This window comes from Tachysurus vachellii, chromosome 1 (assembly GCF_030014155.1).
Source record: "Tachysurus vachellii isolate PV-2020 chromosome 1, HZAU_Pvac_v1, whole genome shotgun sequence".
Taxonomy (NCBI): Eukaryota; Metazoa; Chordata; class Actinopteri; order Siluriformes; family Bagridae; genus Tachysurus; species Tachysurus vachellii.
The window spans coordinates 4,421,447-4,448,689 of record NC_083460.1 but is presented as its reverse complement, the minus strand read 5'-3'; the positions used below and the strand labels follow the sequence as shown (position 1 = coordinate 4,448,689).

General features: G+C 38.1%; 2 protein-coding genes across 2 annotated transcripts in view; one reads left to right on the top strand and one right to left on the bottom strand.

The window, feature by feature from the left end:
- Window positions 1-1,925, bottom strand: part of LOC132844930 (nucleolar protein 9) — a 10,440-nt gene extending 8,515 nt beyond the window's left edge. Inside the window, exons 1-4 of the mRNA XM_060868837.1 lie at window positions 1,838-1,925; window positions 1,152-1,437; window positions 779-1,015; window positions 28-243 (exon numbers count right to left, since the gene is read on the bottom strand). Of these exons, the coding sequence (XP_060724820.1) occupies window positions 28-243; window positions 779-1,015; window positions 1,152-1,365 (667 nt within the window). The 5' untranslated portion in view covers window positions 1,366-1,437; window positions 1,838-1,925. The remainder of the gene's footprint in view (window positions 1-27; window positions 244-778; window positions 1,016-1,151; window positions 1,438-1,837) is intronic.
- Window positions 1,926-5,298: 3,373 nt separating this feature from the next.
- tgm1l1 (transglutaminase 1 like 1) lies at window positions 5,299-27,195 on the top strand. Its single transcript, XM_060868769.1, has 14 exons — window positions 5,299-5,434; window positions 12,844-13,133; window positions 13,585-13,776; window positions 15,873-16,124; window positions 17,808-17,926; window positions 19,001-19,108; window positions 20,381-20,558; window positions 21,267-21,405; window positions 21,731-21,923; window positions 22,763-22,916; window positions 23,738-24,022; window positions 25,463-25,623; window positions 25,730-25,866; window positions 26,674-27,195. Exons 2-14 carry the CDS (start codon window positions 12,845-12,847, stop codon window positions 26,813-26,815), a joined length of 2,349 nt encoding a protein of 782 aa, XP_060724752.1. The 5' UTR covers window positions 5,299-5,434; window position 12,844; the 3' UTR covers window positions 26,816-27,195.
- The last annotated feature ends 48 nt before the right edge of the window (window positions 27,196-27,243 follow it).

Here is a 27,243-nt window from a genome sequence, read left to right as displayed (position 1 = left end):
TGATAACTGTAGACTCTGCTCTCCCACCTGGATGTGCATCAGACTGCTCTCCAGCCGAACATCCGGCGAGCACGTGTATAAGTGTTCGAAGCACATGAGATCCGTGAGGGTCTTTGATGAAGTCTACGAGATTCTCTCTCACCACTCGGCACAGAGTTAGCGCCTGATCCTCGAGCGTCCCGCGGTTCTCTGTTTCCTCAGGTTCATTCCCTGAGCTGCTCTTTTCTTCAGAGTTATCATCCTCTAAAAAGAAAGACAAAAAGACATGTCCCAATATGTATACTTACACAAAGTTCTACACCACATGCAGTATAAACAACAGAGAGTGTGTTCACACTAAAGGGGGAGTAAAAGATGCACTTATTTAGCTTTGCTTACATTGAGAAAGAGGGTAAGAGGTAACCGGTGCTGATGCTGGATGAGAAAATAAACTTCAAGCTGGCTGATGACACTCCGGTTGATAATATGTCTTACAAATGTCTTTTAAATTAGCCAGTGTCACGTTTCATCATTTTAAAATTCGTCTAAAACTAGCAGCGTTGCATTACATGCCTTTGACATTTGCCATCGACTGCCAATATGACCCTTTATACACTAGATACTAGAGTACGTAGAACATAGTGTAAATGCAGTGTGTCATTTCGGACACAGCTAAAATTTATCAGTGTGATCTGGGTAAACAAAGTGAATAATCAGGGTCATAGAAATAACAATGCCTCCATATCGCTCATTGTTTTCGTGCATTGATAAGAGATACAGCATTAAGTGTCATTCTTACCTGTCCACTTGGCCATTTGCTTGATAGCACTTTCTATCACATGACCTCCACATCTGTCACACGATACACTTTTAAACCCCGACCCCGTTTCTCCACCCAGTTCGACCAGAACCTCCGTCACCTGTTTGAGGCTGGCCAATGACAGAAGCTTCTGGAGAGCCAGACTGCCCGTCATATCTGTAGCGACGAGGCCAGCTTGTCCCTTCACCTCAGAGAGAACGTTTTCGACAAAGAGATCTGAAGGAAAGCACTTTTATTAACTGCAGTTGACAGAAATCTAGAAGTAAGATCTGGAATCACATATTGCAGGAACAATCCAAGAGCCTCTTTATTATACCAGCGCCTGTAGGTTAAGTCATGACCTCGGCTTTACCTCGCTCTTCATCGTCTGTGAATCCTTCGCTCAGTCTCTCACTCACACGGCGAAAATAACCCACGGTCATCGCATCCAGACGCTTCCTCTTTCCTCCTTCCTCATCACGGCTGTTGTTTACTCCTCCTTTACTCCGAACAGGCTTCTTATTCATCTTCTTCTGCCCTTTTTCACCAGCATGCTTCTGCCCTTTTGCTTCCATCTTCTCCACCATCTCTCTTTTCAGTGTCTCACAGTAAGCAAACAAAACGTGTATTCAGTCTCACTTGACGTTTCCTTTGGTGCTCTGTATTTGAAAGATAAATGCAAGCAATGTTAATAAAGGGTTAGATTCATTTCCTTTAAAAAACAAATCAACATATCAGTGTTTATAAATCAACACTGATATAATTGGCTTTGCTATTTATTTCAAAGTGCAATGTTTCACAGATCTGATCCACAGGATCATTAAACCTTTTGTGTTTATTTACTATAAATTGATTACAAATTCCTAAACGTTTAAAGACAAAAACAAACTTTATTTTACTTTTGTACTGTAGATTCTTTCCAAAGTATGTACATGTATATGTATGTATAACTTATTAAACTGATAAATGTAGCAGTACGTCTAGTTGTACGTCTTTAGTAGCATTAGATACAGTACATCATGTAAAAAAAAGCTAATAACATAAACACAGAATACGAACCTCAATGTTTTTACATCCCTGTAAATAAGCTCACATGGTCAATGGAGAAAACGGTGTCGCAGGGTGATGACGACACGTAGAGCGCGACGCGAAGCTAAACGTCATTACAGGTCGAAACTGATAATTATAAACAATTTTTTTTTAGGTGAATTTTGCGTTTATCATTTATTAGTGAATTTATTTTTCTTTAATCTTTAGTATATAATAACTTTAAAGCCAAAGTTTGAAAGTAATAAACACTACATAACCCATAATAAATACATAATAATGTTTGTACGGTATTGAGTACACTAACATTTAAAATGACTCGTACAACATTACATGATGAGTATGTAATAGTATTGACACAGTAATTAAATCATAATTACAGTCCAGAAAATTTATTGTTAGAAAAAATGTCCAAAAGTGCACATCTGAAGTACAACCACTAGAGGGAGCCCTCGTCTATGCTTCATACCTTCTATTATAACAAGAATATTTGTTTGATGTTTCAGAAGAAGTTAAAACAGCCACCTGAACATCTCCTGAGACTTACATGATCACACATTGTACATTTACATTTCCAGCATATGGCAGACGCTCTTATCCAAAGTGACGTACAAAAATACAGGGTTTGTGTGTGTGTGTGTGTGTGTGTGTATGTGTGTGTGTTTAAGTCTTTCAGAAAGATGTAGGTCTTCACCATCGTTTGAAGATGATTCAACTGTTTCATCTGATTAATCTAGGGGAAGTTCATTCCACCACCTCGGTGCTCTACACTCTCTTCACACAGAGTTCACACTAACGAGCTTCCAAGACAGAGGCTGATCTGATCAAACTGGTAGACCATACAAGTTCTTTTTCAGCTACCTAATTTCTTAACTGATGTGCTCAATAAATGTCGCATGTTGGTTTTCCAACTGCCTTACTGCTGTGTTTATTTTCTTCTGTTAGTTGTCTAATCATGGTAATTCAGAAATGTTTTCCTTTCGACCAGCCCTTATCTGCAGCCACAGATGGTATTTCAGTTTGACCAGCTCGGCCTGTGTCTTCATAGCTGGTACGTTTTAACGTTTTAAAAAATAAATTTCCTCTTTAGTAATGACCAGCAAATCATACCCTTTATTTGACCTCAAATTGTTCATATAAAGACACTGTTTATATTTCATTTCCAGGAGCCCTGACTGGCTCTGATCTCATCAATGTACAGTGACTCTCGATGTCTACATAATGTCTTTCATGAGTTTATTTTCCACTGGTCAGTGGGTCACTGGGTGATCCTATCTGCTTCCAACATCTTGAGCGGCCACTTCCTTCACCAGCCAAATCTTTTTTAAAATATTACAGGAAACAATCATCACATCCAAACACACCTCCTATCTTAACCTATGTTTCTTATACCTTTAGTACAGTACCAGTTTTAGGATGTAACAACCATTATTCATATGGACCCTTCTCCAATTTGACCTAAAGCTTACTATGTTATAACGAGCAGACAAGCCTTACTTAAATCATATTTATTCTTCCTTAATTAAAAAATAAGACGTTTTATTATTTATTAGGTTTGCACATATTACAAACAGCCTTTTTTCAGCAATGACTTGTTATTCATGCTGCGTCTCAGAAGAATCCGCTATATCACTTCTACAGAATTTTTATTACCTAACTTCTGATTGCTCATTATAGTCATTTCTTTGTTTCACTTCCTGTGTTTTTTCCCCTCTTCAGATCATTCTGTTTCTTCTTTATAAAAATATAAAATTCTGTAGGTGACTGAGTGAGAACATCATTTTTATTTAGAGCATTTAATTTCATTACTTTTGAGGACATTTACTACGCTTTACAGACTCCTGCACAGTGCAGTATGTATAATTCATTAAATAATACGAGACAGGTGACACACACAGACAAGCAGCTTTACACTTTCTGGATAAAACACACACATGGATGTGAACCAATCTGTAATGATTAATTGACTATAATGACATTAGTCATTTGTAATCCAAATGACAGGATGTGAAAAGAGCAGAGCTGGGCAGTTGTTAACTCTTGACCCTCTGAACTTCTAGAAATGCCTGTTGTTGTGCAATAAAATGGAAAAAGCTAAACTGCAGAGCTGACCTGCAGTAAGAATGTGGAAATACCAGTGAATTGCGTATTTTGTTTATTCTTCTAATGCCCATGCACAGAAAACCTCTCCACTTATAATACTTTATATAAACTGTACACACATCTTATCATAGAGCTATGTTTAAAATAAAAGCTACAGCACTGAGACATCTCTGACTTTGGTGATTTTAATTATTTACAATAATCACAGTTCACTTAAAGGGTTCTATCAGGTGCTACATATTTGGAAGGTTCTATATACTGTAGAATCCCCTTTTAAGGGTTTAATCAAGCAATCAAGAAACAATCAAAAACCCTGCAGTGTTCTTTGTGGCCTTTGAACATGTTCTATTTAGAACTGTTATGGGATCATTCATATATATTCATATACATTCAATAATAGTAATAATAATCATGCAAAAAACATTAAATGCAGTATATTGAATGCAATAATTATTTTACAATGCAACCCGGCAAGGTGCTAAAAGGAATAAGTGTTCTTTGTTGACACTAGTCAGGAGTCTAATAACTTTTTATTGTCATTTCAACCATATATAGCCGACACAGTACAGAGCGAAATGAGACGTTTCTCCAGGACCGTGATGCTGCATGGAACAAAGACACAGTTAAGGACTTTGTAAGTTATTCTTAGATACATAAAGTGCATCTGTGCAACCTGGTGCAAACAGAGCAGGACGAATGACAGAAAGACAGTGCAGGACAAAAGACAACAAGACAGAAAGAGAGTGCAGGACAAAAGACAAGACAGAAAGACAGCGCAGGATAAAAGACAACAAGACAGAAAGATAGTGCAGGACAAAAGACAGAAAGACAGAAAGACAGTGCAGGACAAACGACAGAAAGACGGTGCAGGACAAAAGACAACAAGACATAAAGACAGTGCAGGACAAAAGACAGAGAGACGGTGCAGGACAAAAGACAACAAGAAAGAAAGACAGTGCAGGACAAAAGACAACAAGACAGAAAGACAGTGCAGGACAAAAGACAGTGCAAACAAAAAATACATGACATTACACAAAAGACAATACACAAGACACTATAGAACTTTCTTGGCACAAAAAAAGGTTATATAGTGTTTTGTTCTTCAGAGTTAAGTAAAGAACCCTGGGGTTCTACATAGAATAAAAGGTTTATTGGGGTTCTAAGAGTGTGCCCTTTTTTGTCTTGTGGTCCATTAGTGTTACCCCATATTTGAATGTCTATCAGATCTGTACTACACAGCAGGCTACTGTTACTCGGACATAACGTTTTCCTGTCTTTAGTTTAGTCCCCACATGAACACAAGCACACGCCTCTCTCTGGTGGGCTCCAATCGTAATATCCGACAAACCCAGCCTTGGTGTATTGTCACAGAGAAGTGGGCGTGTGTAGAACTGCGTGAGTGTTGTGTTTAAATGCGTTATAAAGCCCAGCTTTCAGTGTGGAATCGCACATGTTACAAACGTTTACCAACTCCAACTAACTGGAAGCGGAGCTGCTGGAGAACAGGTAACTTTATAAATGATTCCTAATATATCTCCAACTCACTTCTGAACTTTTCTTCTTGCTGCAGCTTTGATCTCAGAATGCCACGAATACTAGTAAATAAATACTCTCCCAAAATACTTCAACAGCATGCTAAATACAGGATGGCTTTAAATATAACACTGTTATTATAACAGAATTGCTGTGTACACCAGCACACACACACACACACACACACACATACGTCATTGTCTATAAAGGCATATAAACCTTTCTATCTTGACTTTCAATTTTTACTTTCACTGTTTATTTTTTACTCTCACTCTGTTTCAAAGGTTTTGCATTATTTCTGTATCAGAGACTTTTAATACGTTATTCAGTGGACTATTTTAAGATGCTATTTATTATTATTATTATTATTATCATCATCATCATCATTATCATCATCATTATCATCATCATCATCATCATCATCATTATTGTTATTATCATCAGTTTGGGAGATGATAGAAAAGAATGTGTGTTTGTTAGACATTCTGCTGAATTCCACAGCACTTTGAATGATCTGAAAGTCTATGAAGTCATTCCTGTGGAGTTAAAATTCTACTAACGTATAGAGTTCGATTTAACGCCTAACTAGAGTTTATTTAAATAATAACCCTTTCATAGTCTTGACAAACCTAAAACACAATACATTGGTTGCAAGTGAAAATAATTAGCAAGAAAATAAAAACAAACAAAAAATAACACAAATGCATTTACAGCATTTGGTAGACGCTCTCATCCAGAGTGACTTACATTTATACGACCGCCCCAGGAGAGGTAGCTTGGTGAACCTGGGATTCAAACTCACAACCTTCTGATTAATAGTCCAACTCCTTAATCACTTCCATACAAGAGCAGCGTTCTCTGAAAATCCATCACAGCATAAAAAATGTTTAATAAATTATTATGGCACTTTTATCCTCCTCACAACGAAGTCCAAGATAATGCAGCTCGGTGCAGGAAAGATGTACACAAAAATATTACACCGATTTAGAGTCCCGTTAAACACCCGCTGTCGTCTAAGTAAAGAAAAAAAAAGAAAATAACCTCCCAAAATCTTACTCTTAACCAAGTATATGTCTAACACCAGAATATTCAATATATTTAAATAAATCTCAGTAAAACTTACCAGCTAATTAAAACTGCACAAATTCTACCTGAGAATACTGTTTTTTTAATCAAAGAAGCAAAAGGTTGTCACACCAAACACTAATGCTACCACTAACATTTTCTTTATCTTATTACTGCTTACTCTTTCTTCATGTAGAAGCGTTTAATTCTGAAGGCATGTTTGTGTTAAGGCAGGTCTTTGTATGTGCCTAAAGAACAGCCAGAAGTCCCTGGGCTGAATTTTGAACACACCGTTTTGAATTAGCTAAAAGGATATTAAATCAGCTCTAAGTTTAATTGCTGCTCTCAGCTGGAGATCGACGAACAGCTCTTTGTTTTTTTTTTTTTTTATTTCTTTCTTCTAACTGAATGGGTTGGCAGAACCTTTTTTGGATTGGAGAAACCTACAGTATTGACCTCCTTAGGATCTCTGCGCAAATGTATTTTATAGTTAAATAAGGCATAATCTCATTTAGGCTATAAATTTGAGTCTTGAGAGGGTTTTCCTTTTGTTTTATAGTCCTCATACAGTCTAGCTGAATATTAGTAACAGTTCAGCGATGTACAAATGAACCAGAAGTTGTAGAAACATGAGTAATTCTGGAAGTTCTGGGACTTGGGTCACCAGAGACCCTTCTTTAATCCATCAGATCTCTCTGTGTTAATTTAGCACTTAAGACGTTAAAATAATCCTTACACACATTCACAAATAATAGTATGAATCCCTTCCTCATTGCAGTTATGGTGCCCTCAGAGATAGACTTTAGGTTTCCCCATGATGCAAAATGATCATTACCAACAATTTCAGATCATTTTTGGTAATACCACAGACTCTGTGATGATACAACACATTTTCATTACAATTTGTAGCCTCTGATCAGAATCAGCTATCATACAATTCATTTTGCTTTGATTTAATAGCCTGCAATAAATATGGGATCAATTTTAATCAACTGGGATCAAAGACTAGTTTAATAATATGTATGATTGTTTTACATACCGGTAATCTATTTATGATTGTTGCATCAGTTAATGTTCCTTTTTAAATCAATGCCTCTATCCAATTGATTATGATTTAAGATACAAAAATGGTGTAAAGTAAAGATTTAATTGCACATTAAGGTACACAAATATTTTCAGGTAAAAGCCACGAGGTACTGCCCCAACATCATTTTTTCTGTGAATGTAATGTAGCATTAATATTTACTTAGTGTTACTTAGTGCCCAGCTGATCACATACTGTATAAAGACTGTGTGTTAACAGCTGAATGTTTTTTAGGCAACTGAACCGGTTAAGCAGAAGAGCTGTTAAGAGTTAATAGTAGCTAAATAGAATAAAAAGATTTTCTTAAGCTCTATTGCAAATAACTGTGTTTAAGCTGTGTTTCATTTGCTAATTATGATGTGTAATGCAATATAAAATCCTTCACAAGTTGATGCGTTGTTTATTAAGCCATTAAACAGGGCACAGGCCATTTGACTTTTATACTCTTTGGTAATAGAATTTGGCTCTTGGTGTTTTGCCACCAGTGTCAGACCACATGCTTGGGCTGGGTCCTGTCCAAATTCTCGGAGTCATAAATAACTCACTTCAGATAGGTGTGATTGTTTAAAATGGAACCTGGGAACTCGTGTTCAAGAGATACATCAATATTTTGCAAGGGGAATGTTGTCTGTATTCAGACTAGGTTGTTTAACAGGTTGTTGAATTTCTGGGCCAGTTCAAAAATTTTTAAAATGATCCATTGTTAATGCCTCAGAGTTTGCCAGATTTTCTTATTTTCTTTCAGATTTAAGTGTTGTATAGAGTATAGATACTCAAAAAGTTACCTCAAATAAGCATTTCATGTAGTATGGCTCCAAAGCTAGATTGATTATCATTGAGGATCTTGTCTTTGTTAACTATCTTGCTGAAGGCTTCCTGATGACACAGGAGCATGAAAACTTTTACAGTTCCATAAAACTCATCAGTCATTGCTGCACACACAATGAGTGCATGCAACATCTGTCTGAAGGAATTGCGTAACTGAAGACTCAGAAGTTTACTGCTGTCGGGCTATCACTGCTTTCGTCAAACCTCTGTCGGGATATAAAGTCTCAGAAAGCTATGCATGGGTTATAGGATGGTTTTGAGGTGAAGGAATTTGAGAGGTGAAGTGTTTTTATCGGGCGGTTTCTGGGCGGGCGGTTTCTGGGTGGGCGGTCTGGAGTTAGACTTACTGTACAGTATCTCAGGACTGAGCCCATGCACTTTTACATTCAAATACAAAGAGGAAGGCTTAGTTGGCCAAAAGCAACAGGCAAAGGATGGGAGGAGAGGCAAAGAAAGGAGAACTACTAGGCAAGAGAAAAGAAAGTACATGAGCAAATAAAATGAGGGCATAAATAAAAAAGTCAAGGGCAAGAAGTGAATGGTTGAAGCTTGAAGTTTAGTGTTTGAGGGATTATGGATTTATAACCAGATTGTTGTGAGTTCAACTCTTGATGAGGCTGATGAACTCAGGCTTGCTGAAAATGTGTGAGAAGACAAGATAGAATATGTAAAGTGAATGTCTTTTTCAGAGTGAGAGGTCTGGGTGACGTCTCTGAATTTTCCAACACCAGAGTGAATCAAAGGCAATACACTTGTAATAAAACTATAATGACTAAATGACTAAATCTTTAGGTTTGTTCACGTCGTGTTGAATCATAACACGTCTAAGGTGGTGTAAAATCTGGGAATAGTCCTGATGAAACATCCTACTAGTTAAACACTTCATAGTCGCTGAGCTCATTGCTTGGCATTACATGTAGTTTCCTGCACTTCCTCCTGAACAAAGAGTTACAACATGGAATGGACGCATATAAGAAAGAGCGAAATAATGATAAGTCCCCGCTGTAAGACCTTTAATAAAACCTGGTCACTCTATTGACAGAAAAAATGACAAAAATGTGCATTTAACTTGTACAATAGCAATTGTTGCATTTCTTATTTGACCTGTTGTAATGCGTGTAATGTAAGACACCTTCTGAGCTCGATAAGGCCAGTAAGTTAAGATAGGCCTTGTTGTTGTACTGGGACCTTCATCTTGCACTCCAGCAGCTGCAACCAGCTTTCCAACTGGCTTCATACCAACAGCTGACCCTCCTTTAGATCTGTGACAGACGATCAGTCGAGAAAGCGACTTAGACCTTTAACCCTTAATGCTGCTGGATTGTGGATCACAGAGCTCATGGATATTGTTTGTGCCATTAATGGCTTGTAAGTGTTTTATTTCCAGCTGGAGACAGAAAAGCATGAATAGAGTGAAAGGGACTTGGAGTGAAAACAGACCTAGTAGTTTAGGACTTTACCAGGGATTGATGGACTTGGTATGGTTCAAAGAACTGTAAGAAAGGTTTCTGTGGAGTCTTTCTCTCACTTTCTCACATACACACATTTTTCCCCTCTGTACAGCATTGTAGCTTCTTTGTCACAGTCACAACATGATGAAAGCCTCAGATTTATAACTCTGTCTCACAGGGACAATTCAGACACTGCACTGATCAATGTTTTAGCCGTGGCTTTCCCAGACACAGACTGAATACGGGATGTAAAAGATCACACAGTTCATCTTGGCCAAATACACAGCTTATACAAAGCTCATGTGGTATCATCCAGACATCTTTATTTCGAAAATAAACAATTTTATTGTGATTCTAAGCTACATCAAGTCTTCGAAGTAGATATAGCTTACAATGAAATAACTAGCCTCTGGGTTAGCTAAACTTATACAATCTGCCCCATAATACTTCAGAAAATAATTTAGCTTGGCAGTTAGATACTATAAACTATTAAATAAAACAACTAAGGTACCAGAAAATGTTAACAGAACATTCAGTAAGTAACAGAGTCTTTAAGAAGGTTATGAAATGCTTCAAAAATAACTTTTACTGCTTAAGTCTGTAGTAAAATTGTTAGCAAGGAAATAAGCTAGCATTTCTCCAAGAAGCAATTGTTGCAGTAACTAAACTTACAGTATATTAGTTAATGAAGGATGTTAGCTAACCATGTATGCATAGATTGGTAATAGTTCATAAAATACACTGTTAATTATAACTAGCGTTTGAGTTACAGCATGGAGATGGATTAGCTAATTATACTATACTGTATATAGCTATATAGCTAATTTACTATACACTATGAAATTAAGCTTTGAATAAAACAGCTAATATCTTAGAGAATCCTAGCACAACATTCAGTAAGTAATAGAGTTTGAATAGATCATGTATTAAGTAATCATGGAACCATTGAGCCTAAAAGTTTTAAGAACAATTGTTAGCATTAACTAAGATAGAGTTCTGTCAAGAGGCTAGCACTGCAGTAGCTAAACATGACTGATTTTAGCTATGAATGCATTATTAATTATATTAATTATGAATACAGTTGATTTTCTTATTCAGAATTATTTTAGATTAGCATACAGCATGTCTAATTTTTCATATTAATTTAGTTACACACAATAACGGTATAGTAAAAATTGAGTTGATGATGCTTATATATTATAAGCGCATAGTAGAGTCCTGGGGTGTCTTTAGGATTAAAGTTGAAGATCTTAGGTACAAAATAAGCTTTTATATCCAGCTGAGATAAGAAAGAGTTAGACTTATAAATATAATTTTATATATTGTACTATGTAATATTATATAATAAAAAGTCTATAGTCATATAAACTCTTTTAAGGCAGTGTTTTTTTACACAGCTGTCTTGTATTAACATGAAAATCATATAATCTTGACAAAAAATTAAAGCGCTCACTAATAATGATGACTGGGGAGACATGCAAGGGGTTTGAAGAACATTGGGATTTGTTTCTCACAGCTGTGCAGAGGTACAATCGAGGGCATGTGATTAAAAACAGGAATCTTCTGATCACACGCTGCATTCAGAAAAAAACGGTCTGAGAGGAATTCTCTGTTTAGGCTTCTTCAAATGGTATTTGTAAATTGCACTTAGGACACAGGCCAAGAAATCTGTTAAACAAAAAGTGCACAGAAATCCTAATAAATCTCATTCTCACAGCCCCTCCTTCATAATGCATGAATGTCGGGGAAGTGCGGTCATGGTCACGGGAGGGGCGGTTTAGTGAGGTCAGACCTGCATTCCACAAGCCATATAAAGCATGTGCGCACACACACACACACACACACACACACACACACACACAACCGGCTAAGAATGTGAGCTCTTAGAATGAAAATATGGATATGTGCCATAAAGGTTTCATAATGCTGGTGATATCAAGACATGTTTGAACATTAGCTACTGAGGCATATACTTGTGGAAATGGTGTGTGTATATCTGTGTGGGCAATAACCACCTTCTTGTGTGTGTTTGGATATGTGTGTGTTTGATTTTCCAAAGGTCTCTGTGTTTTGGGAATGTTGGGTTGAGAAACACTATGCAGCAGGAAGATTAACCACAAAAACAACGATAAAACTGCACAGATGATGAGATGCAGAACGGGAGAGAAAAGTCTAACTAGAGGGAAGGAGATTTGCTGGGAGCTGAGAGTCAAGCACATGGTTCATATTAACACACAGTTAACCCTTTCTGATTGTGAGAGCTCTTATGTGGACACAGAGGCTTCATGAAGGCTGTATGGCTGTAGGGCAAGACTTTCATTTTCACTGTGAAATGCAGCTGTGTGAGGTGAATCAGATATCTGTTGATCATTTGGCGATAATCTCAGATGCAATTTAAGGCTGTTTAGGGTTATGCTTGTAAATTTGGGCAAAACAAAGCAATGTTTATAGGACTTAGTTTATAGCTCTTGCAGAAATAGCGACTTTGTTAATAATATTGCAGTAACAACAGAGGGCACTGTTGGTTTTGTTGGTTTTGTTTGTTTTGGTTTTGTTTTGCCATCTTGTGCACATACACACAATTCCCTTAAGCTCAGTTGGCATGGTGACTTTCTCAAACTTATCAACTTTTTTCTACTTTGGAAAGAACATTTATAGCACCTATGTGGAGTTTTACCCTGAGTTATTGGTTTCCTCCATGTTCTCTGATTTTCTCCCACTTTACAAAATGTCCCAGTGTTTAAATTGGCCTAAGATATGAATGTTAGTGAAAATGTGAGTATGATGCCTTTTAATGGACCAGGATTGCATTCCCAGTCAAAGCTCCATACAGACCATTAAGTGGTTACTGAAAATGTAAAGTTTTTTGCCTTAAAATCTACAATTTCCAATAATAGTCCACCAATCCAACATGTAACACTAACTTGTAGCTCCATTCTTTCTCCTTCTTTCAGAATGTCAGGATCCAGGATGTCAGTCAGAGACAGTTCAGCCGTCGGTCGCTTCCACCGTGCTGCCGCCAGTAACGGACAAGCGATCCCTGAGAAGGAAGTGGTTACTACGGAAACGAAGGAGGAGGGAGGTTGTCGTCGCTGGTTACGAAAAGCTTGCCCCTGTTGCTTTCGTCGTCAGAGCCACTCTTATAATGTTACAAATGATCAAGACACTCCGATCTTAGATGATGCGAAAGTGACACCGATCCCCGAGCCTCCTCAACCTTACACAGAAGACAACGAAATGGAGGGTGAGACTGAAAACTTTCTCATATCTTTTCTCATTAGTGAATTATACAGCATCTAGAACAATGAGTCTGTGACCATGAACAGTTTTCAAAGGAGAAGTTCCGTTTTAAGAGTGTGACCGTTTGACACATAGACTTGCATAGAATCTCACTTCTTACACAAGTTCAGCATCAGCAGTTTAAATATTTGGCCATTTGACATTTCAAAGGAAAAGATAAATAGAGAAATGTTTATTTAAATATGAAAGCCATTCTAATACACCAATGAGCAAAATGTTGCTCAAATTTTAGTGTTCTAAAACCTGTAAGAGGACAACCAAATTTTCTTCAGATTTTCTTGACTACATCAGACACTTGCTAAACTTTTACTAGCTGTGCTTTCTTTAGACTTTGCCCAACGTCTTGACGTCTAATGCTATCTGTATTTTGTTTTGTTTCCTCTCATCACTACTAGACTTATCTCTGGTTGTACGCTCCGTGGATCTGCTCAGCTCAAAGACCGACCAGAACCGTAGGGAACACCACACCGAGAACTACCACAGCGACGAGCTCATCATCCGCCGAGGCCAGACCTTTCAGATTATGCTCGACCTCTCGCGCCCTTTCAACATCAACACTGACAAGCTGCATCTGGAGCTGAAGACCGGTCAGTGTGAGGTGGCAGATGCTTTTACGATAGCTAATGTTGTCACACTACCATGCCGACTGACCGACCTCATTCTAGTAGGGGTTATATGGCCAGAAGCCAACATGATCTTGTAGGAATTTTATCTAACAGGCTGGGTGTGAGTATGTATAAGGGTTCATTTATTAAACTGATTTGAGGTATGTAACATGAGTGTACAGTTTAGAAGATCACAAAATAGGCTCAATGGCGTGAACATGGACACAAAATAAGAAGCTGTGAAAAAAATAGTTACTTAAATAAAGTAAGATAAAGTTAGCGATAAACCGAAACTATGTTTGTCATTATTCATTTTAACATTTGGCTACTGTAATATAGTGAATATCTCTCATACTAAAATCCCGCTCAGCTTCACTGCTGACAAATGCATGTTTTAGGATTAATATGACATTGTAGTTGTAACAGGACTTGTGTTGAAATTCACTTGTACAACATAATTTGCCAACAGTTGCAGTGTTTTACATGAATTGCCAATTAGAACAATCAATCAAACTGCTCACAAAAAACTTCACCATATCAACCGTTACACATATTTGGAACATTGCATCACACAAATACACAGATAAAAATGAATCAGAATACATTTACAGCATTTAGCAGACACCCTTATTCAGAGTGACTTACAACTGAGCATTAAGGGATTTGCTCAGGGGCCCAGCAGTGGCAGCTTGGTGGACCTGGGGTTCGAACTCATGACCTTCCGATCAGTAGCCTGACACCTTAACCACTGAGCTACCACATCCCCCATAAATAAGTGAGAATAAAATGAGAGAAAAATATAAAAAGTACAATTGTTTTGAGAAGATATATGTTCTTGTCTACAAAAGTGAAGCAAAACTGGTGCCATAGAAGATTGGTACAGCTTGGTACTCAGTCACTGAGAAGGACCTGATAAGATCTTTGAATCCTCTGCTTTCTTTCACCAGTTTAATGCTGTGTGAATGTCAGGCTGATTCTCTCTCTTATAATACAGTTTCATTCATTCATCTTCTACCGCTTATCCGAACTACCTCGGGTCATGGGGAGCCTGTGCCTATCTCAGGCGTCATTGGGCATCAAGGCAGGATACACCCTGGACGGAGTGCCAACCCATCGCAGGGCACACACACACTCATTCACTCACGCAATCACACACTAGGGACAATTTTCCAGGGATGCCAATCAACCTACCATGCATGTCTTTGGACCGGGGGAGGAAACCGGAGTACCCGGAGGAAACCCCCGAGGCACGGGGAGAACATGCAAACTCCACACACACAAGGCGGAGGCGGGAATCGAACCCCGACCCTGGAGGTGTGAGGCAAACGTGCTAACCACTAAGCCACCGTGCCCCCCTATAATACAGTTTAAGACAGTATAATAATAAATATAATATTAAGATAATGAAAGAAGTTCAGTGTAGATTCTACATTGTAAATTCTTAGCTGTGTGAACAATACACTGTTTTAAGGGTGTAACTATGAATGGTTTCATAGAACGGTACAGGCATGTACTGTACTGAATGACCAAATGTAAACTTGTAGATCACTCAGTGTCACTCAGGAAATAAGAGAATGGAGCTGAAATGGGGCTTTACACATGTGATAACTCAATATCTTAAAAAAAAGAAAAAAAACTTTTAAATGAAAGGAAGTGAATAAATATGTCGAGTTTGTTGAAGAATAAGAATAGTTTTCCTCTAAAGAAGGGTGGGACGTTAAGAGAGGAAAGGCAGAGAACTTGTGAAATAGTACAAACAACAAACACGTGAAGTGTTTCACTCTGGTGATTTCCCACATGCACATGCATCACACTACTACACCACAGTTCTATTTGGAAGTCTTGCAACAGCTGAAATATTTTGGCTTCTTTCACGCCGCTTTCTGAACACCAGCTCGCATATCCGAATGAGCTTGAGAAAATTAATCAAAACTTGGCTTCAAGTTTCTCTCTACTCCAGGCTCATAAAGAGGAGGATATTTCAGGTCAATGGAGTTGTAACTTAAAAAGTTGAAAGGTTCAAGTAAAAAAAAATCCATCACCTTTAACACACGCTTTCTGAACGTCTTCCTTTAAAGGCTTGCTGCCGCTGGTGTCAAAGGGCACGCACATCATCATTCCTGTCAAGGAAGAGCTGCAGGACCTGTGCTGGGAAGCCAAGGTGGTGGAGCAGAATGCCAGTCGTATCAAACTGTCAATCAACTCACCCCCCAATGCTGTCATCGGAAAATACAAGCTCACGGTCAGCACCCGGAGTACAGGAAGTGAGTCTGTTACCACGCATGACCCCGAGAAAGACATCTACATGCTCTTCAACCCCTGGTGTAAAGGTGAGATATGCAAATGGCGACATTGTTTTCCAAACAGGATATAATTGACTCAGACACTCATGTGACTAACTGCAGGAACAAATATAAAAATTAAAAGCGGTATGATGTAATAAAAAAGGTATATGGTTATATGGAAGAACAACAATAAAATGATACAATAACAACAATAATTGCAAAAATTGTACAAACAAAAAGGAGTACACATTAAAAAATTGTCAGGATTTATTTACATAAAATATCAATTAAATTTTACTTTTAACAACAGACATTTTTACATTGCAGTTTTACAGAAATATATAAAAAATAAATTCTTTATATAGATTTTAAATCTATTCATTTATCAATTTATATCATTTCTAATTAATTGTTTCAGATTTTATATAATGTTCCTTACTTCATTTATTAATATACAGAATATAGTAGTCGGTAAGATAGTAAAGAACAAAACAGTCATGTTACTGAAAGATCATAAAGTGCAAACTGTTTAAAAGTGAAGACTTTTCTATTACTAACCACCGACTCTGAGGCTCCTTCCATAAAAGTTAAATAAGTCTCCAACAAACAACCAACAATCAACGATTATTTGATTTTAGTGTTAAACAAAGGTCTGACAAATCTAACACACAAGTTCTTGTGATTTAGCAGTTATTATAGAAACAACGACATATTCCAAGTTTATTAATTACATATTAGGACATACTGTATTAAGACACATTAAGTAGACTAATTTTGTTAACAATCTCGTGGCTTTGCTTTACAGCCGGCACTGCTGTTATAGCTGCATGTGTAGAAACTGACCAATAAGGACTGAGAATACAACAGACTCGTCTCACTCAATGTCATCTCATTTGCATATCAAGTTTCCCAGCAATTAAAGTTTGGCATCCAGTTTGCTGACATGCGAGATTTACCTTTAAGGCATCTCATATGATTTTGTCTATTTGCTTTTCTTCTTTACCTTTTAATCAAAATCAGGTTTGCTTAGCTGAGGCAAAAGTCAGGCCTAAGCCAGTATGGGGTTGTTATGTTCCACCTTTAACTTCTCTCTCTCTCTCTCTCTCTCTCTCTCTCTCTCTCTTACCCTCCTGCCATCCCTCTTGTTCTCAATCCAACATTCCTTTTGATGCCAAATGTCAGACATGTTGAGTTAGGCAGCAACAATGTGCCAAATCTTCAGCACACTTTTCCTTGAAATTTTACGGTCTTTTCTTCCCATTGCTTTCTGTCCTCCCTCCCCCTTTTCACGTCATGTCATGGTAAAATATATTTCTTTCTTCTTCCTGTTTATCTTTCTAAAATCTGATTTCCTTTACTTTCACTAAGGAGCCCCCACACACTCCCTCTTCCTCTTTCATTTTCCTTTCCTTATACATCCATCTGATGTCTTAACAAAAGCCCTGTACATGCTAGTTCATATAATTTTGTGATCTGTGCGTCCTCTTTTACTCTGTTGCCCTCCTCTTACATTCCTCAGAAAATCATGCCCATGTGTCAGTAAAGAAAGAAAGCAGCCAGTGTTCTGCTCAATGTAATCAGTGTGTGGAACAGAAACACCGGAAAGCACAGCACCCCACCTCGCTCTGATAATGTCACACAGTAGGAATGTTTCTCACTGAAGTAATCCAGGTTTTGTGTGTCCTTACAGAACTACAAAACTAACTCTGTGTGTTTTCCATCTTCCAGTGGACACGGTGTATATGGAAGGAGATGCTGAGAAAAACGAGTACGTGTTGAACGACACTGGGAAAATTTACTACGGCACCCAGAAACAGATCGGCGCTCGCACGTGGAACTATGGACAGGTGCAGTGAGGAGAGAGAAAAGCTCACACTAAGACCATTAACCATTTACCATTCACCATGCTGTTGAAATGTTGTCTAAAGTTTTAGACACCATTCCCTGCTGTCTAATGTTAGCATCAAAATGTTACCTGTCAAATATGAGGAAATTGAAATTCAAAATCGTCTACCTTATTTTTTAACTTGTCAAATTTGCTCAATTTAGCTAACTAGCTTGAGCTAACAGTGAAGGTTATTTAAATATAGATTTTTCATGATTTTCACTTGAAAACTATGCTATAAGATGAATAAAACTAGCAGCTGTTGTAGACTAGCAGCTGTTGCTCTAGCACCTTAGCTAGCTAGCTAACTGCAAATAGAAGTAAAAATCATTTCAAAAATTCTACCTTTTTTTTAATAACTTGTCAGATTAGTTCATTTTAGCTAAGACAAAGGGTTGACAAATTAGCAGCTGTTGCCCTAACACCTTAGCTAGCTAGCTAACTACAAACAAAAGTAAAATTCCTCACAGAAACTGTAGCTTATCTCTGTAGTGGAGCTAATCAGGGATGCTCATACAGTATGTACACTAGCAGATAACATGTAAATCATAGCACACTCAAAACATTAATCTCAGATCAGTAATTTGAAAAAATGTAACATGTGGACTCATTGATCATGTATTTTAGATTATTTTATTATTGCTTATTGTTTAATTAACTGTCAAAGCCACTCTGAGACGAAGAGGAACACTGAGAAAAGGAGAGAGAAAAAATGAAATGAAAAAAGAAGAGGAAAAAGTGAAGTATGTGTGTGTGTGCACATCAATAAAACAAAACACAAAAACACCCAGGAATCAATACATGGGAGAAAATACAACAATGGGGTCAGTTTATAGAATGAATGATACTCAGAAGCATAAACTGTAATGGAGAGATGGTGGATACGGCATAGATGTGTGTCATGTATTCATTTAAACTTCATGTAGTTATGAGCTCTGATTGTTTAGTTGATATATTCAGTATCTGTCACACTGGGCAACATCTTCATTTTCTAGACAATTTTTACCGATTGTGTGTCTCTCTGTATGTTTCTCAGTTTCAGGAAGGAATTCTGGAGGCCTGTTTGTATCTGCTGGAGAAGAGCGAAGTTCGTCCATCAGGATGTGGAGATTCTGTGAACGTGGTGCGAGTCATATCTGCTATGGTGCGTGAACCCGATGGCTGTTAAACAGCCTCCGCCATGTTTGTGTGGAGTTTGCATGCTTTCCCTGTGCTTTATGTATTTTCTGTCAGTCCAAAGACATGCCTTCTAGGCTGATTGGCATTTCTAAATTGTCTGAGGTATTTGTTAGAGATTATCCCTTGTGGTAAACTGGCATCCTATCCAGGGTGTACACTGCCTTGTGCCACAGGGATAGGCTTCAGGTTCCTCGTGACCTAGTAGTATAAGTGGTGTAGAGAATGGATGGATCTACTGGGTTGATGCCAGACGTCCTTTGAATATCAACTATGGTAAACAGATCTTAAACCAAAAAAACACTAAATTAATATTTCGGTAAAGTGTGTACTTTGTTTGTGTTTGCTTAGTCAGGTTACTGTTCTTAGTCTGTCTACTAAATTGTAATTAATCTACAATCTGAGCTTGAAAGAATTTATTGTGCAATCCAAAATAATCCGCCTTAAGTCGTTTATTAACGGCAAATGATCTGATGTGCATGCCAAAAATTAATACTGATATCTTTTCATTTAACTTTGAAAGACCAGACGACTTTAATTATATTATATATTGGTGAAATATTATTGCAGAGTATTTTAGTACAATTAAACCACGGCTGAGTCTCAACTTATTTCAGTTCAGTTTTATTTCTATATTGATTTTAACAACGCTTATTGCCACAAATCTACGATACAGAAATATCATTATTTTAAAATGTATTCATTTATCAATACATCTTAAATAAGCAACCCAGAGATGAAGGTGGTGTGGAAAAAAGTATCCTGAGATGATATTAGGAATAAACCTTGAGAAGAACCAGACTTACAAAGGAACCCAGTCTTATCTGTGTGACACCAGATAATTTGCTGATAAATAATTTCCCTTCTTATACAACCAGGATAAATTATTCTGTGATCCTGACATTGTGTGTGGTTTATTGATCCTGTTATTATTTGTATATGGACAACCTCCAAATTACACACACACAACTTTGGAAAAGATTGACTGGCAAATAAATAGAAAAAAAATTATTACTGTTAATTAAATACAATATTGGCAACACACCCAATATACCATCCACATGTGTCCTCTTTATTTTTTTGTTCGGCCAAAAATAATTTATCAGTTTTTATGACTAATCATTTACTATTGCAGTGTTATTTTTAGTTTAGCTCATAAACCCTTTCACACACATCACTGGATTTTACTCCTGGCCTGAAGAGGCTATTTAAAGATATATTTTTTGACTCTGTGCTCCAGATCAATGCCCCAGATGACTGTGGAGTTCTGGAAGGAAACTGGTCAGGGAACTATCAGGGTGGGACGTCTCCATCGGCATGGAGCGGCAGTGTTGACATTCTCAAGAAGTATCACAAGAATGAAGGAGTTCCTGTCAAATACGGCCAATGCTGGGTGTTCTCCGGGGTCACCACCACAGGTTTGTGTGTGTGTAAGGAGGAGTCATGACATTGGGTATCACTGCTCTGCTAGGATATTCATAGCTGCCACTGACCAATAGGAGCACGACCCTGTGCCTAGGACCTAGCTGTCAGTCTGTTCCAAAATTCCCTGACCGCATTCCCAGCAGTCCACCTCACTGTGGCCCTGACACATTTCTTACGTGTGTGTGTGTGTGTGTGTGTTTGTGTGTTTGTGTGTGTGTGTGTTTCTCATGCCACCTCAAGCCCTACCACCCCAACAGTATCTGAGTTAGTTCATTATCTGATTAACATGTACAGTGTCCTGGGCCCAACCCCATGTGACATTGTGTGCTATTTATACTGTATTTCTAAAAGTTATGTATCTCTTTACATTTTTCTTAATCACAAACAAAGTTCTAGCAAAACTGTAAAAATGGAGAAAAATTCATAGAAAGATTTTAATGCATCGCAGATATTTTAGCAGATAGTATCTGATTACAAGTTGTACTGTATTTATTAGACTGTATCAGTTTCTCTATGGTATGTAATTATCTAGCAGCTTGACAGCGTGACACTGTGTGACTAAAGGTTTTAGTAATCTCTCTCTCTCTCTCTCTCTCTCTCTCTCTCTCTCTCTCTCTCTCTCTCTCTCTATATATATATATATATATATATATATATATATATATATATATATATATATATGTATACTGTATGTATCTCAGTTCTGAGGTGTCTCGGTATCCCAGCACGGAGCGTAACGAATTTTCAGTCTGCCCACGACACTGATGTTTCCTTGACCACTGATGTGTATTTTGACGAGAATATGGAGCCCATTAACAAACTCAACTCTGATTCCGTGTGGTGAGTTCGACCTTTCCCCCAGATACTAATCACCAGATCACTTCAAGTGCACTTCACTTCACTTTGAATATAAAGTGTTGAAAACAGCCAAAGAGCCCCCAAAGATGACCCATTTACATTTAAAGCATGTAGCATCCTCATCCCGAGTCATTTACATTTTATCTCATTTTATACAACTGAGAAATTGACGGTTAAGGGCCTTGCTCAAGGGCCCAGCAGCGGCAGCTTGGATGACCTGGTTTTCGACTCACAACCTTCAGTAGTACAACAGCTTAAACAGTCACAACATTTTTCTTCTATTTTTCATTTCTTTCCTTTTTTTTAGGAACTTCCATGTGTGGAACGACTGCTGGATGGCTCGTCCTGATTTGCCGCCCGGTATGGGGGGCTGGCAGGCTGTTGACTCGACCCCCCAGGAAACCAGTCAGGGGATGTTTCGCTGTGGCCCCGCCTCTCTCATGGCCATCCGCACAGGCCAGGTCTACTTGAAGCACGACACACCTTTTGTCTTTGCTGAGGTGAGTCTGATAGGGGAAATACCCATCAGTGAGTGAAATAAATCCTATAATCTCGTCATTTTTTTTTTTGTTTGTTTTTTGTTTGTCCTTCTTACGTTCTATATGCAGATAATTCTCCGCAAAACAATAAAAGAAAAGAAAAAAGAATTTCAAGTTGCAATAACAATGTCCAAGTTATATCGTGCCACATGAAATACCTGGCTATTCAATAAAACGATAAACAGATGCTTAATGAAAAGAAAAAAGCTATCCAAATTATAATTAAAATTTTATTTGTCATGTACACAACCAGGGCACGGTGGCTTAGTGGTTAGCATGTTCACCTCACACCTCCAGCGTTGGGGGTTTGATTCCCGCCTCCACCTTGTGTGTGTGGAGTTTGCATGTTCTCCCTGTGCCTCGGGGGTTTCCTCCGGGTACTCCGGTTTCCTCCCCCGGTCCAAAGACATGTATGGTAGGTTTATTGGCATCTCTGGAAAACTGTCCGTAGTGTGTGATTGCGTGAGTGAATGAGAGTGTGTGTGCCCTGTGATGGGTTGGCACTCCGTCCAGGGTGTATCCTGCCTTGATGCCCGATGACGCCTGAGATAGGCACAGGCTCCCCGTGACCCGAGGTAGTTCGGATAAGCGGTAGAAAATGAATGAATGAATGAATGAATGTACACAACCATACAACGTACATACAGAGAACTGCTTTCTCAACTGTCCATGTCATAAAAAAGAGTTAAAACGGAGTAAAATAAAAATATAGAATTGTAGAGATGAAATTGTAGAAATAGAATTGTGTAGATGTGTTAAATTGTAGTCGCCATGCATTAAAATGCTTCGTGGGATTTTAGGTAAACAGCGATAAGATCTACTGGCAGAAGAACCTAGACGGCAATTTCTCAAAGATCCACATAGAGAAAAATGCCGTAGGACACTGTATTAGCACCAAGGCTGTTGGCTCCGACCAGCGTTCTGACATCACACACCTGTACAAACATCCTGAAGGTGAGAACACGCTTCACACAATGCATTCGCTGGACTCTTCATGACATCTAGCATTACGTGATAAGAAATAAACAGTATTCAGTGCAGAAATGCTCAAGAATGAGTGATATAGATTTAAGGGCTCGATATATATCAGTATATCAGAGAACAGCTGGAGATATGAATCAGTTACGAGTATGTGCCTGAAATCTCTGACTTCACCAACCGAGTCAGATGGAGTAATGGCTCTGAGTTTCCACTGCATCACACTGCATCAGAGCAAGAGCAGAAACAGCAGCGTCACCAGGAAAAAAGTTTGGATTACGTTATGTGTTTGTTTTTGAGATGGTTTTGTCAAGGCAACATGATTGTCACGTGTGTCATCATGTTCACTCACGCCTGCAGGTTTGTTTCCCTTCTTCAACTGTTTAAAGTGTAGCTGCACTCACACATATAATGATTTTATCTCGGCGAGTCTTTGGTAGGCGTTCCTACAACTGGTTGCCGTAGTAATCAGCGTTTAACTACCATTCACAATCAGTTTAATTTAGAACCAGAACATTGATGATAATAAAGAGTCATCTGTAAAATATAATATGTTAAATTTCTTGATAATAGTTTGGAATTACAACACAATAGAGACAGATTCTTTTATCTTCTTTATTTGGATTTAAGGGTGCGCAAACTTTTGCATTCACGTGAGAATAAAAAATGAAGGGATAGAAATAGAGCAGTAAGTGACATCAGATTTTTACACACGTTTTATTGTGGAAAAGTAACAATTATTATTTGTTTGCAAGCAAGTAATAAGAGTATAAAGCAGTTTCTGTCTCCTTATCCAGGCTCTGAAGAAGAGCGTATCGCCGTAGAGACCGCCTGTCGCTATGGCACCAAGCCAGACCTGTATGAGTCGGGAGCGACGGACGACGTGTGCATGGAGGTGTGTGTAGAAGGCGAGGGGCCACGCATGGGCACTGATGCCCACCTCAAGGTCGTCCTGAAGAACCAGAGCCAGCAGCCGCGCCAGACCACACTGCACAGCCAGGTGGCCGTGATGTACTACACAGGCGTGCTGAAGGACACGGTGAAGACTGAGAAACTTCCTGTGTATCTCAAGCCAAATGAAGGTGAGCTGAAGAGCTGAAGAGCGTTTACAGACATGAGAGAAACTATCTAGGAAAATGACAAAAAAAAAAAAGGTTTTCAGTAATCCAGATCATATTTCTGTAGCTATAAGTCAGTAAAAATATCATAAATATGTTTAGATAGATAGATAGATAGATAGATAGATAGATAGATAGATAGATAGATAGATAAATAGATAGATAGATAGATAGACAAACAGATAAGGAATATGTAAGTACATGTGAAAGTGCTGTTATAAAAACATTAGCAACAATCTGTGTGTTTTTGCACTGACTAAATCCTACTTAATTAATTTCCAATCACCTGGAGTGTTTTATTTTTCTTACACCGGTGATAAAGAAGTATTAAATTAATTAGTCAAGTCAAGTCAAGAAGCTTTTATTGTCATTACAACCACATATAGCTGTTGCAGTACACAGTGAAATGAGACAAGGTTTCTCCAGGATCAGGGTGCTACATAAAACAAAGACAGGGTGAAGGACTTAGTAAGTAGTCCTAGATACATAAAGTGCTACTGTGCAATCTGCTGCAAACAGTGCAGGACAATACAGACAAGACAGTGCAGGACAAGACAGCGCAGGACAAGACAGTGCAGGACAATACAAACAAGACAGAGCAGGACAATACAAACAAGACAGTGCAGGACAATACAAACAAGACAGAGCAGGACAATACAAACAAGACAGAGCAGGACAATACAAACAAGACAGTGCAGGACAATACAAACAAGACAGTGCAGGACAATACAAACAAGACAGTGCAGGACAATACAAACAAGACAGTGCAGACAAAAGGTTACAAGACGATACACAAAATACAAAAAAGACAATACACCAAAGACAGTAAACAAAAAACAGCGCTGACCGACCAGTGTCAATACTATATGTAAATACTGTAAGTTCAGACAATATTGCGTGCAGTAATACTAGAATGAACACAGTTTCTTAGCAGCAGGTCCCTGAGATAGTGTATAAGATTGAAGAATAAAACAGTGCACTTTCTATCCTTATATAGTTCTAGTTACTATTGTGGAATGTTCGCAAAATCAGTTATTTTCTGTTATTACTTAAAGTTTGTTATAATAGACAGCGTATAAATACTATGTCATTCCCCCAATTTTTTTCTTTCTCAATCAATAAAAAAAAAAAATAAAAAAAAATAATAAAAAAAACCTTCTGATGTTACCGAGACGATGGAAAGAGTAAAGACTTCCTATATTGGAAAGCGCTTACGCTGGAGTCTCCTTCAATAACGTTAAACAAACATCCACTTAGATCTGTGATTTAGCTGTTACTATGGAAACAGTTATATAACACAACAAGGCCATTAATGCAAACATGTGATGATTTTTTTTCTAAATCAATACTGACGACTGCTGTAAGAGAACCTTTTGATCAAGCAGATTTGTTCTATACCACCAGAGAAAGTTGTAGACTGGGTGCTGCCCTATCATCAGTATCAGGACCAGTTGGTGGACCAGGCAGCGCTGATGCTCACTCTCTCAGGTCGCGTTAATGAAACCAATCAGGTGCTGGCTTCTCAGACCAGCTTCAGGCTGCGCACTCCAGACATCCATGTGGAGGTAAGAAAAAAAAAAGCCTGATTTTGACTGCTAAAAAATACCTTCTGCGATTTAGTCAGCTGTTGTGTTTGGGGATTTCATAAACATTAAGTTTTGTGTACTACAGCCTATCGGAGAGGCTTTCGTAGGGAAGGAGGCCACGGCCAAGCTGACGTTCACCAACCCGTTACCGTGCTCGCTGCGCAATGTAGTACTGCGCGTTGAAGGTCTCGGACTTAGGAATCTCCATCCCATCAAAGTGGGGTAAGAAACGAAAGTGTTTGTTGCTTCCGTTGTTCTCTGTCATGTTATTGCATGTTACATAGTCATTATATATTATGTATGTATATATGGCTTTCAGTTCAGGATTCACTATTAAGTAATGATGTCTAATTTAGCTAATTAAACAAAAAAAAAAACTAAAATATCTAAACTTTAGCTCTGCTATTAACAATATTGGACAGTTACACACACAGGTGAATAGAGCTTAAAATGAAAGGAATTTTTGGAGTTTTTGGATTCAGACTCCTACACTACATGACCTGAAGTATAAATACCTGACTATCACTTCACACCTACTGTATAAGTGGTTCCTCCTCAAACCATTGTATAGAATGTCTCTGTATACTGTAATTTCCTTCACTTGGAATATATAAGAAGCCCAAAAGACATAGTGTGTTAGGGATTGAGTGGAAGAACTTGAGTGTCCTACACAGAGTCCTGACTTTGGGATAAACTGGAACACTGAGTGAACTTCAGACTTTCTCACCATCTCAATATCAGTGCCCAATGATATCACCAATGATCTTGTAGCTGAATAATCACAAATCCCCACAGTCACAGTCCAACATTTAGTGAAAAACTGGAATGGGCATACTGTAGGTCAGGTGTGCACTTACTTTTGGTCATATAGTGTATATTTAATCATTGCTACAACGTTAAGGACATGTTACACTGAATGTTATATGTGTATATACATCTTTAATATAAAAAAGGAATAGCACGTAATGATACATGTTTCTTTATATGTGATGAGTGTGTGTGAGTTCATATTAGTGATCTTTTCCTCAGCGATGTGAGTAAGCATGCCACGGTGACGGTGACGGAGCACTTCATCCCCTCTGTCGCTGGGACGAGGAAGCTGGTGGCTTCTCTGGACTGTAAACAGCTTTCGCAGGTGCACGGCGTCGCAGACATCACCGTACACGAGTGAGAAAGCTCACTGTCGTCTGTGAGAAAGCTCACTGGCGCTCTCTTTTGTACACCATACACTGTAGTGTCCATGTGAGTATAAATCAAGTATTACATGTACTGCTTGTGAAGAACCGATCTGAATTCAATCGAAACATGAGCCTAATATTAATACTCATCAGATCAGTTTTGTATTATTTTCTTCCCTTTAGGTTTTAGTGAGCCATGTTAGACTAGTAGTACTGAGGCTGTGCTGCTGCTGGATCTAGAATTCATTTCACGTTACTGATCTGACCTCTATTCGCTTGATTATTATGAAGAACATAAGAGTTTATATATTTTTTAAATGCATGCTTAGAAACTAATGACAGTTAACACACGTTTCGACTAATTATATATATATATATATATATATATATATATATATATATATATATATATATATATATA

Bases quoted from the DNA above. Each gene is read 5' to 3' on its own strand.
- tgm1l1 (XM_060868769.1), top strand. From the start codon at position 12,845: ATGTCAGGATCCAGGATGTCAGTCAGAGACAGTTCAGCCGTCGGTCGC. The intron at 16,125-17,807 runs GTGAGATATGCA...TCCATCTTCCAG, and splicing joins CTTCAACCCCTGGTGTAAAG to TGGACACGGTGTATATGGAA. The intron at 19,109-20,380 runs GTGCGTGAACCC...TCTGTGCTCCAG, and splicing joins TGCGAGTCATATCTGCTATG to ATCAATGCCCCAGATGACTG.